Consider the following 12606-nt stretch of genomic DNA (forward strand, 5'->3'; position numbering starts at 1 on the left):
TTCTATAGGAAGGGTAACTTTGTCATTTTATATTGACTTAACTGGAAAAACTAACAGTCATCCAATGCGGGGACTATCCGAGAAACAAACAATTGAACCACAGGGAGCATACATGTAATTTTAAAAAGTTTGGGACTAAAGGTGAAAAAATGGTAAAGCACAAGGACTATCCGAGCAATTAACTCTTATTGAAAATAAAAAATGATCATATATATAGAAAACAGTTGATGGTTGCATAAAAATAACCACAAAAATGGAGCTCCTTTATCTTCTGTGGTCAATCATCTCCAACACTTTCATCTCCTTCACTCTCTCCCTCTTCCTATCCTTCCGTCGTCTCTTCCCACACTCAACCGATGCAACCAATTCGTTCGCACTTTACCAAGGCACCGTTTGGCACGAACGACGTCGTCCCGTTCACCATTCCTTCAAGTACTCCGTCCGTTACGCTTTCATTGACCTTGACCTCGCTCCTCATCCTCCACCCGATCATCTTTCGTCTCAACAAGCTCGCGATATTGCACACACCAATGGCCCTGTGTAAGTGCATAAGTTTGTTAAATCATCACTAGGTTTTTTACTTGATTTTAGCTGTTTTGGATGACTTGATGTTAGGTCAATGTTTAATTGTATATGTGGATGTGATATTAAGATGATTAGATAGATCATTTGGTGTTGTACTTAATCTTTTGGTTAAGGTAACTAAATGGGTCATATTTCTAGAGTTTCTGGTCAAGATTGAGTCTTTATATAGTTTCCTATTTGAGTGGTTTAGGTTTTTTGTTTTCCAAGATGTTTAGCTAGGATGGATGGTGTGGTTTAACATCACGCCCAGCCGCTTCAGCGCCATGTAGGCAATGAGCTTTAAATAACTCACTCTTTAACTATCCCCACTTTAACTAGCCCGGGCAATTTAACTAAAAGTTAAAAAAACAAAACAAAAATTATATAAAAGAAAAAAACTAAAAATAAGTGTGATTGATTGCTTTTTGGTGCCCCCAACCTTTGCAATGGTTAGGCCAGGGGGTGTGGCTTCGCGCCCCCGCCACCTCATCAAGATTAGCGCCCTTTGGCGCCCTACACCACCCCGCCTCCGTTAAAGGGAGCGCTATCCTTGGCTTCCGCCAAAGGAACAGCGGGCGCGAGAGGAAGAAATCAAGGCCCCACCTTCGTCAACCAATCAGATTTTTTATTTATCTTTTTTTTTAATATAGTTAAAAATGGGCTTTATAAGGGGCGTTATTCCATACCGTGTAAGTTAGCGATAAAGCCCCCTGCTTATGTGTCGCCTACGTGGCGTAATAAAGCCCCTAGGGCTTTAAACCACACCCTCTAGCCTTAACGTCCGTGAAGGGCATAGCTAACCCCTGCTTAGCCCCCCCCCCCTCCTCTCCCGTTAACTAGCCCGGGGCGATGTTTGGGGCGTTAACAAGGTGATGTGGCTAGGGGCATTAAAGCACACCATCCAGCCTTAGTTTAAACAAATGATTTGAGTTATTGTAATTCATGTGTTGTTAAAATATAAAGGGTCTATAGAGTTTGTTCCATCTCGTGTTTTGGTGTTTTTATTCTAGTCGATCCAGGCTTTTGTTTAGATTTAAGAATTCAGATTTTAGGTTAGGAAATTGAATCAGAACAAGTATATTTATGTTGTTTTGAATTGACCTAGGTAAGGAGCTGCCATAGATCCGCTGATTATTAAGATCAATGTAATTATTTTACTAAAATCACAATAAGCACTTTGGATAATTCATAATCCATGGAGTGTTTGGAATTTTGCTTATTTAAATAGGTTATTGAGATTGCTTATTTCTAAGTGATTAATTTCAAACTAATTATATGCTTGAACTGCTAATAACTTTCATCATCATTTGAAAGGATCGAAATCGCATGAACCGTTGTGGGTTTGAATGCTGCTGGCTAACTTCTAAACCTTTGGTGTAGTTTCTTGTTGACTATTCCTCCGAGTGTTGGATACGAACAAAATCCGTTGAGTTTGTACTATTGCTATGATGTAGAAGGATCCACCAAATGCTTAAAGCAATGCATTGCTGAGGTCTCCAATTTATTTACATAAATAATTTTACATCTTGCTAATGGCTTCTTTCTTTCTTTCTTTCGTTAATCGTTTTATAATGTTAATTACGTATTTACGTTTGGATTTATGATTTTGTGCCTTAGGTTACCAATACGCCATGGGGAGAAAGAGTACAGTTCGTTTTTAACCCAAACTTGGATGTAGTTGCTAAACCGCTTCATGTTAGCCCTTTCATGGTATGTATATTATGCATATGTGCATATATTTAACGGGTTAAGTTATTCTACAAAGGCTCCTAAAAATAAGAAGTGAAGAAGACATTATAGAGTGACAAGTGTCCAGGAACCTAAAACCTAAACCCACTACACCACCACCCAAAACCTAACCCCCCCCCCCCCCTCGGCATTTTTTTCTTTGGGGGGGGGGGGGGGTTAGGTTTTTGGGTGGTGGTGGGTGTTTAGTTTTTTTTTTTTTTTTTTTTTGTAGTGGGTTTATTTTTAGGAGCCTTTGTATTTGATCCTAAACCTATATTTAACTGTGTTTATAAGTGGATTGTTCTGATTTGAATTATCGACTAATTATAGGATATGCATGGGAAGTGGAGCATAAAGACAAGTGTACCCGGGGATAATCTTATTGTAAACATTTCAGTTAACCATCCGAAGCTCGGTGATTATTTCACCGCTTCTTTAACTGCAAACAGGATATCTTCATCATCTGTTCAGCACGCAGTTTTTTTCTGGCTAATGCCGCACAAAGTTGCCATCTGGATCTATTGGCACGTAAGTTTTTTCCGAATGGTTTTTTCCCTTTAGATATTGCTAAACGTTGTGTTTAAAATTGATGAACTTGTATGCAAAGGCGTCAATCTTGATCATTTATCGTATAAACATGCCTATTCAGAGTGTGTTTTATCAACGTAAAAATGTTAGCAACTTAGCATAAGAAGAAATGGGTCGAATCTTTTTCGTCATTTTATTTAGAGTTAATTACGTCTTTCGTCCCTATGGTTTGTTGAAAATAACCATTACAGTCTATTAGTTTAAAAAATGCCAAAACAGTACCAGTACTTTCACTTTTATAACAATTACAGTCCACTTCCATTAACCCCATCTAACTTACCGTCAAGTTTTTGGTGAAAAGACAAAAATACCCCTCATTTAAAAACAATATATAAACAAATGACTTAATTACGTTTTCGTCCTCGTAGTTTGTTGAAAATAACCATTACAGTCCATTAGTTTAAAAATTGTCAAAACAGTACCAGATTAACTCTTTTATTTAAATTAATTAGATACTATTGAATAGCATTGTTTTTAATTTTTTATGCTAATAACTGGCATATGTGACTCAGATCAACCTGACCCATACCAAAATGACTTTTTTTACAACTCAAAACACATTTGTATGTTTTGATGATGCAGGCTCTGAAACTATGGTGGAAGAAGGTGGTGTTTATTCAGCATCCAAGATACGAAAATCCATCGTACAAGAAAGATGCAATCGCGCGTGACAGAAATCTTGGGTGTTGCCAGGCGTTTTCAGTGCAAACTGATAATCAGCCTCAAGTTGAACCGAATGATCGTTGGATCAGATGGAGAGATGCTAAATGGCCCTGGTGCTGAATAAATAGATCATACAAGTCATCCACTTTGTTGTTAAGTTATATAATACCGATTCATTAACGTGTCACATTTGATGACTCGATAACAAGTTTGTATCTGTTTATACTATGAAAAATTGTTGCTAATGAATTTGCAACAAATTTAGTCCGAAAATTATTGTATTTTTACATGTATTTCGTCTTTCGGCCCCCGCCCTCAAAAAGTTCAAGTTCCGCCAATGTGTATATAAGAATACCATAAAGGGTGCCAATTCTTCAAGTTTTCTTAACTTGTAAGCCAAGAAAACAATTATATCAAAATGTAATTGTAGGATCGTTTTCAGGCCCGAACGAGTCGATCAGAAGAGTTTTACTCAATACGAAAGGCGGAAACAAACGTATTGAGGTCAATTCAGCAAAAATATCACTTTAAACTGTCGTTATATTGATTTCACAATGAATTACAGCGAGACTACACTTCGGCAGCACTTCGTTGCTCAGACCGGAAAATTCTTATCTGATTTCGCTTGGAATGGCCTATATATAGGCGATGTGATTCCGCTTGAACATGACCATGTTCATTTCAAGCGGAATTAACACAATTGATTCAAGCGAAATTAGCTTGTTAACTCAAGCGGAATTAGAAACATTTTGATTTCGCTTGAACTGACCTAGTGTCATTTTAAGCGGAATCACCTCTAATTCACACTTTCTTGTTTTTCGTGCCCTGATCTAACTAGTTCTGTACAAGACTCGATACAAGACGAAGTCGACAGACGCATGCACCAACAGTAATTAATTGATTTCATGAAACTTGAATTTTTATATTTCACACTTCGTAGCACAACAAATTTGAGACCAAAAAAAAAGTAACTAAAATAGAAATTAATCTCACTCAAGACTCTAAATCATATAAGCCACCTTTACAACAATATCATCTTAGCCTGCCTTTCTTTCTTCATATATTCTCTCTCAATTGGCCCGACACCGTAGGAGCCTCGGGAACCGCGTTTGCCGTATTCTCTCTCAGTTGGTGCAGTTAAAACCATGGCAGATGGAGAGCCAAATAACAAGGACTAGTAGCAGAAGTATACCAAGAACAACTAGTTTTATTTTCATGTTTTGATACCACATCTTCCTTCGGATTTTTGTGCCTGCTTTCTTAAATTGTTGTGCCTGAAGAAACGCGAAAGAGTTGAGTAAAATATGGTTATATAACCTTGAATTTTGACAGCGGAAGTAAGAAATGAGCATACCGAATCACGCAGCGTTTCAGCCTTGTCGTTTAAATTTGCAAGGTTTTCTCCTCTATCGATGGCCTGAAAAATGAAGCACACTTATAAGGTCAAACATGCCAAGATGAGTCATTTCTAAGTATGGGTCAAAACAGGTCAGGCCCGGTTGACCCACTAATAACTTTTTTTCTCCGCTTTCTTAGTTGTTATATATATGAACTTTGGATCTGTAAATAAAACGACTTGGGAAATTGTATGTATTATATAACAAACTTTGGGTTAAAACTTAAAATGTTTGATGGTCCCCTTTTAGAGTAAATTACAAAAATCGTCCTTTATGTATGTCACTTATTGCAAACTGTTTCCTTTGCCTTTAATAATTACAGAAAACGTACTCGATGTTTGCAAACCCTTGCAAGTTATGTCCTTTAGCCCTAACACAGTTAACTTTTGTGGTTAAATCTGACCAAGTGGACCCCACATGAGGGTATTTTTATGGTTAAATCTGACCAAATGGACCCCACATGAGAGTAAAATGACCAAAATACCCTCATGTGGGGTCCATTAGGTCAGATTTAACCACAAATAATTAACTGAGTTAGGGCTAAAGGACATAACTTGCAAGGGTTTGCAAACATCGAGTACGTTTTCTGTAATTATTAAAGGCAAAGGAAACAGTTTGCAATAAGTGACATACATAAAGGACGATTTTTGTAATTTACTCCCCCTTTTAAATAACTTATTTTCTTAACTCGTTTGTGATGAAATAAAGCCCAAATCGACCGACAATGACTTCGCAATGGATTTATCTCATAATTTGGAAGTTTCTTATGTCTTGCTTCGGAATCAAATATTCCTTGTCTTCCAAAAGAATCCTTTAATTTATTCGTAAGAAAAAAAGGGGGTTCATTATACTGAATAGATCTTAACTTATGGATGTTAATATCCTGTGTTTATGATAACTTTATAATACATATTTTTGTGACAAGTATGATAAACATAAGTAAATGGGCTAAAATTGCCACCTCTGTAAGAAATTAACAAACGACACCACAAGTGTTATCATAATGAATAAACTAATTAAACAATTTTTATTTTTGTTACAAAAGTTTAGATCTTGAAGGTCAATGAATTCCTTTAGTTTTAATGAGCATGATGTAAACACATTAAAATTAAAAGACTAATGTTTTAGCACCAAATTTGATTATTGCTACCATAAAATAACTAATTATTTAGATTATAAATATATGCATGAGTGTCATAAATTTAATAAGTGATTATCTTATGTTAATTTGTTAAAGTAACAATAATTATATCGAAAACGCAAATCCAAACACTCTCCAAGTGCAATTCCAACGGTCAGGACATACCTTATCTATATTATCCAACATAATACTCTTAACTTCCGAAACTTGTGCTTTCACTTTTATCAGTTTTTCAATCTCGTCCGCATGCTCTATGATATACTGCATGTGCTCTTTCATTACCGGACTGCAATTTCAAATCACCTTCATGTTAACTCAACTCAACACAAAACGTATATGCGTATTAAAAAAAAATCATTTATCTAAACATACCCAAATTCCTTGTTGAGACTTTTAGCAATTGCGGTATCCGCTTTACCACCACCATATCGTTTCTTGAAATCCGCTCGCACTCGTTCTAGAAATGCAATCGATATTTGCTTGCCAACCGATTCTTTTGCAACCACACAATAAGCTGCAAATTTAAACAAATTATCACAACTTATACATGATACAACTTCCCAAGATTAGCAACTAATCGACAATCGCTAAATTAAGTCTTTTAAAGAACTAAACGCGCATTAATCTAACTTTATCATCTTGTCTATATCATGCAAGTTTTAGCCTTTTAGGGGTGTTTGGCAATTGGCATTGTATTTTGATAGTGAAATTGCAATTAGCAAATAATTAGAATCTATGCATAAAACCCTAAACCCAAATACCCAAATACCCAATTACCCAATTACCATTTCAGACCAATCTACATCACACAGGCAACCAAAACACAAAAAGCTTCCATCTTTTCATTACCCAAAACACACCCTACTTTTCTAAACCACTGTCTTCATCCAATCCATCAAATTTCAATCAAATCATATACCAAAACCCTATAATAATCCCACATCTAAATTACCCTTAATAACAAAAAATAAAACCCTAAACCCCACAAAAAATTCTTCCCCAGACTAACCAACAGTTATACAAATCAAGATCAGATCCAACTAAAAAACCCATCTCAAAAAAAAAAAAAAAAAAAAAAAAAAAAAAAAAAATCAGTTTACCATAACCATCTTGGACCAAGAAGTTAAAAGTATGGTGATCACAATTGTAAGTGAATTTGCCGTTGGTAGAGGGTAGTTTTTGGAGGCACTGAGTTGCAATAGCCGGAAAGTTGCCGGTGAACTCGGTGTACTCAGCTAAAACCATGGTGCCTCTGGCTACAAAGCTGTAGATGAAAGATTCTTGACCCATCAAGATTGGATTTTGGTTTGAATTTTGTGATGGGTGTGATGTGGGGGTTAAATGATTAAGTGTTGGGAGAGAGAGAATCGGAAAGAAAACCCAATGAGCTCCTCTTCAAATGTTCTCCGACAGTCCTACATTCACATTTTAAGTAAAGAAGAAAAGCATTTTTGTTGCCATCATTTTCATTATTATACTAATAAAAATAGCATATGGTTTCTAGATTTTTCTTTTCTTTGCCATAGGGTAATTTTAATATTTACATGTCATTTTCGGTCGGAAATAAATACAATTGTGACTTGTGTTGTAATGAATTAATTATGTTAGTAGTTAATGTCATGATATCTTGATAATAAATGGTGAATCACAAAGTAATTAATTATGTAAGTAGTAGTTAATGTGATATTTTGGTGATAAATGGTGAATCACTAAAAGTGATAGTATATTTATTTTGAAAAAATCTAGGAATTGTAAAAAAAAAAGTTATGTAATTTGTTTGATAACTAGTAAGATTATCCGTGTTACGCGGTGAGGTTTCGGCTGATTTCTATTTTGTTTTAGTATAGCAACCGAAAGAAATATATTCAAAACGTAAATTAACTTGAATTTATACCAACTCGTACATAAATATAAACATGTAAAACTCGATTACAAAGTCTTTTGAAGGTTAAACGACTGTGATTGTCAAAACTAAAATTTGAGGGTTAAAAGTACAAAAAAAACACAAAAGAAAAACAAGGTTAAACGATTGTGAGTGTCAACACTAAAAGTTAAGGGTTAAAAATATAAAAAAAAAACACAAAAGAGAAACAAAAAAACAAAAGCATACAAGACAAAAAGAAATAAAAAATGAAAACACTAAATCTTCCCTAATGGCATACTCACAACTTGTAGAGATGTACGCCTAGTCAGATTCTTTTGACCCGTTTTGATGTGTTTTGAATTATCTTTGATATAAACCTTATAGCCATGAATTATATATGATATAAAACTAATTTATGGTATTGCAATGTATTATATATGCATCATGGATAGATTTGGATTTGAAGATAAACTGCTTGAGACAAAACATGAATAATACGCCATAGATTTAAAGTAATATTATGTATAGCTCCTAATGGACGTTTGTTTAGTGATGATTCAAGAATGTAAAATTATTAGATTATATCTTTATTAAAGATAGTGTCGATGACATTTGTTGGTGAAACTAAGTTGTTTGATGTATAAATGAAAATGAATTTTTCATGACCAAATTTCCGCATTTAAATCAATTTAATAAGTCTTTTAAAATTTAGGGTGTTACAATTACAAGACTGAGAGTGGCAATGGAGTGTAGGTCATAGGTAGAGTGGACCAAACCGCAATTAGTATATTAAAGTATTTTCCAACTCGTACACTTTCAGAAGTTTTTAAAGTCCTTAAAGTTTCGAAGTTATATGATGCCAACAAACTTTCTATTATGTTTAAGGTATATAATTTTATTTTCTTTATAAGTGTATATTACATGTATATACAATGTACTTTCGTATTCCTATGGTGGCAACCATCGATAGAGATAGCATTTCTAACTCAGAACAAAGGAGAGAGACGGAGAGAAAAAGAAAGACAATGTGACAACGAGTGACGACAACTAGCATTGCCAATGTCAGTTCTACATTGGACTAGAAACCATATCCATAAAAGGTATAAAATTAGTTACTAGTGATTATAAATCATGATTAATTGTATAAGGTTTGATTCATCAACATATTGATTCCAATAAGTCAATAACCTAGGTCTTGAGTGGGGTTTAAGTGTTTAGCGTCTAGACCTGGCCTCAAGAAGGTTTTATCTATTGGGCCTGATCCGGCCCACACTTCAGTACCTCACTCCCTTCTTACTCTCAAGGATACATATTTACTTTACTACATATACATTTCTAAGTTAAGGGAATAGTGTCAGGCAGCTGGCCTCACACTTTCCTATTGGACCGCCCCATTTTTAATTTAATTTTATTTCCAGTTAAAAATTACGGTTTCGTTCTTTGTTTAAAATTACGTTTTTGCCCCTAATTCAACATAAAATTATCTTTTTGCGTAGGCTCAAAATTTACGCTTTTGCCCTCAGTTCAAAAACTCATTTCTAATTCTACTCCCAGTTTAAATTTACGGTTTCACCCCCCGTCTAAAAATACGCTTTTGCTGCCCCCTTCAAAACAAAAATATGTTTTTGCCCCTAGCTCAAAATTACGATTTTGCCCCCAACTCAAAATTACGTTTTTGCCCACAATTCAAAATAAAATTATGTTTTCCCCCATAGCTCAAAATTATGATTTTGTCCTCAGTTTAAAATTATGATTTCGCCTCCAGTTTAACATATTTTTACGATTTTGCCCTCTGTTCAAAATTATGATTTTGCTCTCATTTCAAAAATTACGATTTCCCCCCAGTTAAAAATTATGATCTTGTCATCATTTTACCTTTTCTTTGCAAAACTACAGTACTGTTTTATTTTGCTTGGTTGACTCAATGTAACTTTTATTATGTCAAGCAGTTGTCTAACACTCGCTCATTGGTCCTGACAAATTAGTATTTTACCCCCAGCTCAAAATTACAGACCTGTTATTGTTTTAATTTTTTTAGCAAAACTATGGTAGTGTTTTCGTTAAATTATTTGTCTCGATGTATTTTTTTTAGATCGTGTTATAAGTAGCATGTACAAGTAACCTAAATAGATGCATACATGTTATGAAACTAAGAAATATTTGATTTAACGCCCTGCAACGCGGGCGGGCATAGGTGTAATTTTTATTTGTCCAGGCATGCCTGGTACATGCTCATTTGTCCTGAAAAATTACAATTTTGCCCTCAGTTTAAAATTATAGTTTTTCCATTGTTTTAGTTTTTTTTAGTAAAAGTATGGTAGTGTTTTTGTTTTAATTGATTGACTCGAAGTAATTTTTTTGAGATCGTGTTACGAGTAGTATGTACAAGTAACCGAAACACAGACATACATGTTATGAGAGAGAAATATTTGGCTTATTTCCCCGCAACGCGGGCGGGGCAAAAACTAGTCTTATACAAACATTGCACATACAATATGTCATTCTTGATACGATCATCCTTCTAACAGGTTATTTAGGGGCTGTTTGGTGTTGCGTTTTCAAAATAGATTATGCGTTTTTAAAATAGATTTTGCGTTTTCAAAACTGCGTTTTGAAAAAACATGTAGGTACATGCTTCTCCAAAACTGCGTTTTGGAGGCAGATAATCACTTTTTCATCCAAACACTTTTTTAGATTATTTATGTTTTACAAACGCAATAATCAGATAATCACTTCAAAATGTAATCCCAAATACCCTCTTATATGTTGCAATGATTATGTAACTAGTAGTTAATTTGATATCTTGGTGATAAATGGTGAATCACAAAGTGATAGTATATTTATTTTGAAAAAAATCTAGGAACTGTAAAAAAAAGTTATGTAATTTGTTTGATAACTAGTAACATTACCCGTTTTACGCGGTGAGGTTTCAGCTGATTTCTATTTTGTTTTAGTATAGCAACCGAAAGAAATGTGTTCAAAACGTAAATTAACTTGAATTTATACCGACTCGTACATAAATATAAACACGTAAAACTCGATTACAAAGTCTTTTGAATGTTAAACAATTGTGAGTGTCAACACTAAAAATTGAGGGTTAAAAGTAAAAAAAAAAACACAAAAGAAAAACAAAAAGATAAAAGCACAAAAGAGAAAAAGAAATAAAAAATGAAAACACTCTTAAATCTTCTCTAATGGCATATCAACTTGTAGAGATGTACGCCTAGTCAGATTCCTTTGACCCGTTTTGATGTGTTTTGAATTATCTTTGATATAAACCTTATAGCCATGATTTATATATGATATAAAACTAAATTATGGTATTGCAATGCATTATATATGCATCATGGATAGATTTGGATTTGAAGATGTACAAAACATGAATAACACGCCATAGATTTAAATTCATATTATGTATAGCTCCTAGACCTGGCAAACGGGTCGGGTTGGGTCGGGTCGGGTCATGGGTCAAAACGGGTTCGGGTCAAAATGGGTTCGGGTCAAAACGGGTCAATTAAAAAAAGGGTTGTTTTGGTTCGGGTCAAAACGGGTTCGGGTCGAAACGGGTTCGGGTCGGAACGGGTTCGGGTCAAAACGGGTTTCGGGTCAGAACGGGTTTCGGGTCGGGTCGGGTCAGGTTAGTTAAAAAATGTTTTTTTAAAGAGATTGTACATCAAGGGGCAATTTTGTCGGGTTAAAACGGGTCCGGGTTGGTTCAGGTCAAAAAAGTGCATGAGCTGTTAAAACGGGTCCGGGTTGGTTCGGGTTGAGAATGGAAATCGCAGCATCATAGAGTGCCAAAGCCTCAGCAAATCTCCCAGTTTTATAATCTCCGTTACCCAAGATCTTCAACCGCTCTGGATCCATTTGTGTAGAAAGAGCTCTGCAGTAAGAAGTTGGATTTACTAGTTTCCTAAACTCTTTGCTTGCTCTGCTGCATATGTTCCCCATTCCATTTGGCAAGACTTCATTGTCTTTTTTTGGATGTAAATTACCAAGATTGCCATATACACCCAGGGGCGGACCCAATGTCAGCCCAGGGTGGGCGGGCGCACCCCCGGGGAAAAAAATATTTAGTGCTAAGTTCCGTCGAAAATCCCGTCCGCACCCCTTGGAATTTTTCGTCCGCACCCCTTGAATTTTTTGACCGCACCTCTTGGAATTTTTCGACCGCACCCCTTGAAATTTTTCGTCCGCACCCCTTAGGTAAAAAGTGTTATCAATTTATATTTTAATTTTTTTTAGTAAACTCTTATTTAAAAAAAAAATACTACCTAAATTATATAACTTTTAATACCTAACTAACTAAACCCAAATACTCATAACTTTACCAACTTATAATTCATAACTAGCTAGCCCACTAAGTCTTAGCCCATTAACCAAACCTAACAATATTTCAAACTATAATAAAATAATTAAAGCCCAAAAGCTTTATAAATTCTCTCCCGCTCTCTCTCTCTCTCTCTCTCTCTCTCTCTCTTTCGTCCCTGCACTGCCAACGAATAACATCACCCAGCGACAACAGTCCAGCAGCCGGCGACCACCGTAATCAACCACCATACCACCGTCGTTCGACACCAAATCTAACCAGAATCTGAACACGGGTAAGTTTCTTTGTTATTTTGATGATTTTGGTTGATATTATAGGAGAAAAAAGGGTA

General features: G+C 35.2%; 2 protein-coding genes across 2 annotated transcripts; one reads left to right on the top strand and one right to left on the bottom strand.

Moving 5' to 3' along the window:
• The first annotated feature begins 215 nt into the window (after positions 1–215).
• Positions 216–3836, top strand: LOC110918425. Its single transcript, XM_022162741.2, has 5 exons — positions 216–540; positions 1945–2056; positions 2182–2274; positions 2623–2820; positions 3463–3836. The coding sequence occupies exons 1-5, from the start codon at positions 254–256 to the stop codon at positions 3661–3663; spliced, it is 891 nt and encodes a 296-aa protein (XP_022018433.1). The 5' UTR covers positions 216–253; the 3' UTR covers positions 3664–3836.
• A 597-nt stretch (positions 3837–4433) lies between these two features.
• LOC110918426 (vesicle-associated membrane protein 724) lies at positions 4434–7535 on the bottom strand. Its single transcript, XM_022162742.2, has 5 exons — positions 7182–7535; positions 6454–6595; positions 6247–6367; positions 4898–4960; positions 4434–4817 (listed from the first exon to the last, which is right to left on the bottom strand). The coding sequence occupies exons 1-5, from the start codon at positions 7369–7371 to the stop codon at positions 4668–4670; spliced, it is 666 nt and encodes a 221-aa protein (XP_022018434.1). The 5' UTR covers positions 7372–7535; the 3' UTR covers positions 4434–4667.
• Positions 7536–12606: the final 5071 nt, after the last annotated feature.

This window comes from Helianthus annuus, chromosome 16 (assembly GCF_002127325.2).
Source record: "Helianthus annuus cultivar XRQ/B chromosome 16, HanXRQr2.0-SUNRISE, whole genome shotgun sequence".
NCBI classification, from domain to species: domain Eukaryota; kingdom Viridiplantae; phylum Streptophyta; class Magnoliopsida; order Asterales; family Asteraceae; genus Helianthus; species Helianthus annuus.

What these genes read in the sequence shown, in the direction of transcription:
- LOC110918425 (XM_022162741.2), top strand. Translation starts at nt 254, where the DNA reads ATGGAGCTCCTTTATCTTCTGTGGTCAATCATCTCCAACACTTTCATC. An exon ending in GCACACACCAATGGCCCTGT is followed by an intron (nt 541 to 1,944) that starts GTAAGTGCATAA and finishes CCTTTGGTGTAG; the next exon opens with TTTCTTGTTGACTATTCCTC. An exon ending in CCATCTGGATCTATTGGCAC is followed by an intron (nt 2,821 to 3,462) that starts GTAAGTTTTTTC and finishes TTGATGATGCAG; the next exon opens with GCTCTGAAACTATGGTGGAA.
- LOC110918426 (XM_022162742.2), bottom strand. Translation starts at nt 7,371, where the DNA reads ATGGGTCAAGAATCTTTCATCTACAGCTTTGTAGCCAGAGGCACCATG. An exon ending in AGTCTCAACAAGGAATTTGG is followed by an intron (nt 6,368 to 6,453) that starts GTATGTTTAGAT and finishes TTGAAATTGCAG; the next exon opens with TCCGGTAATGAAAGAGCACA. An exon ending in CTGAAACGCTGCGTGATTCG is followed by an intron (nt 4,818 to 4,897) that starts GTATGCTCATTT and finishes GCGTTTCTTCAG; the next exon opens with GCACAACAATTTAAGAAAGC.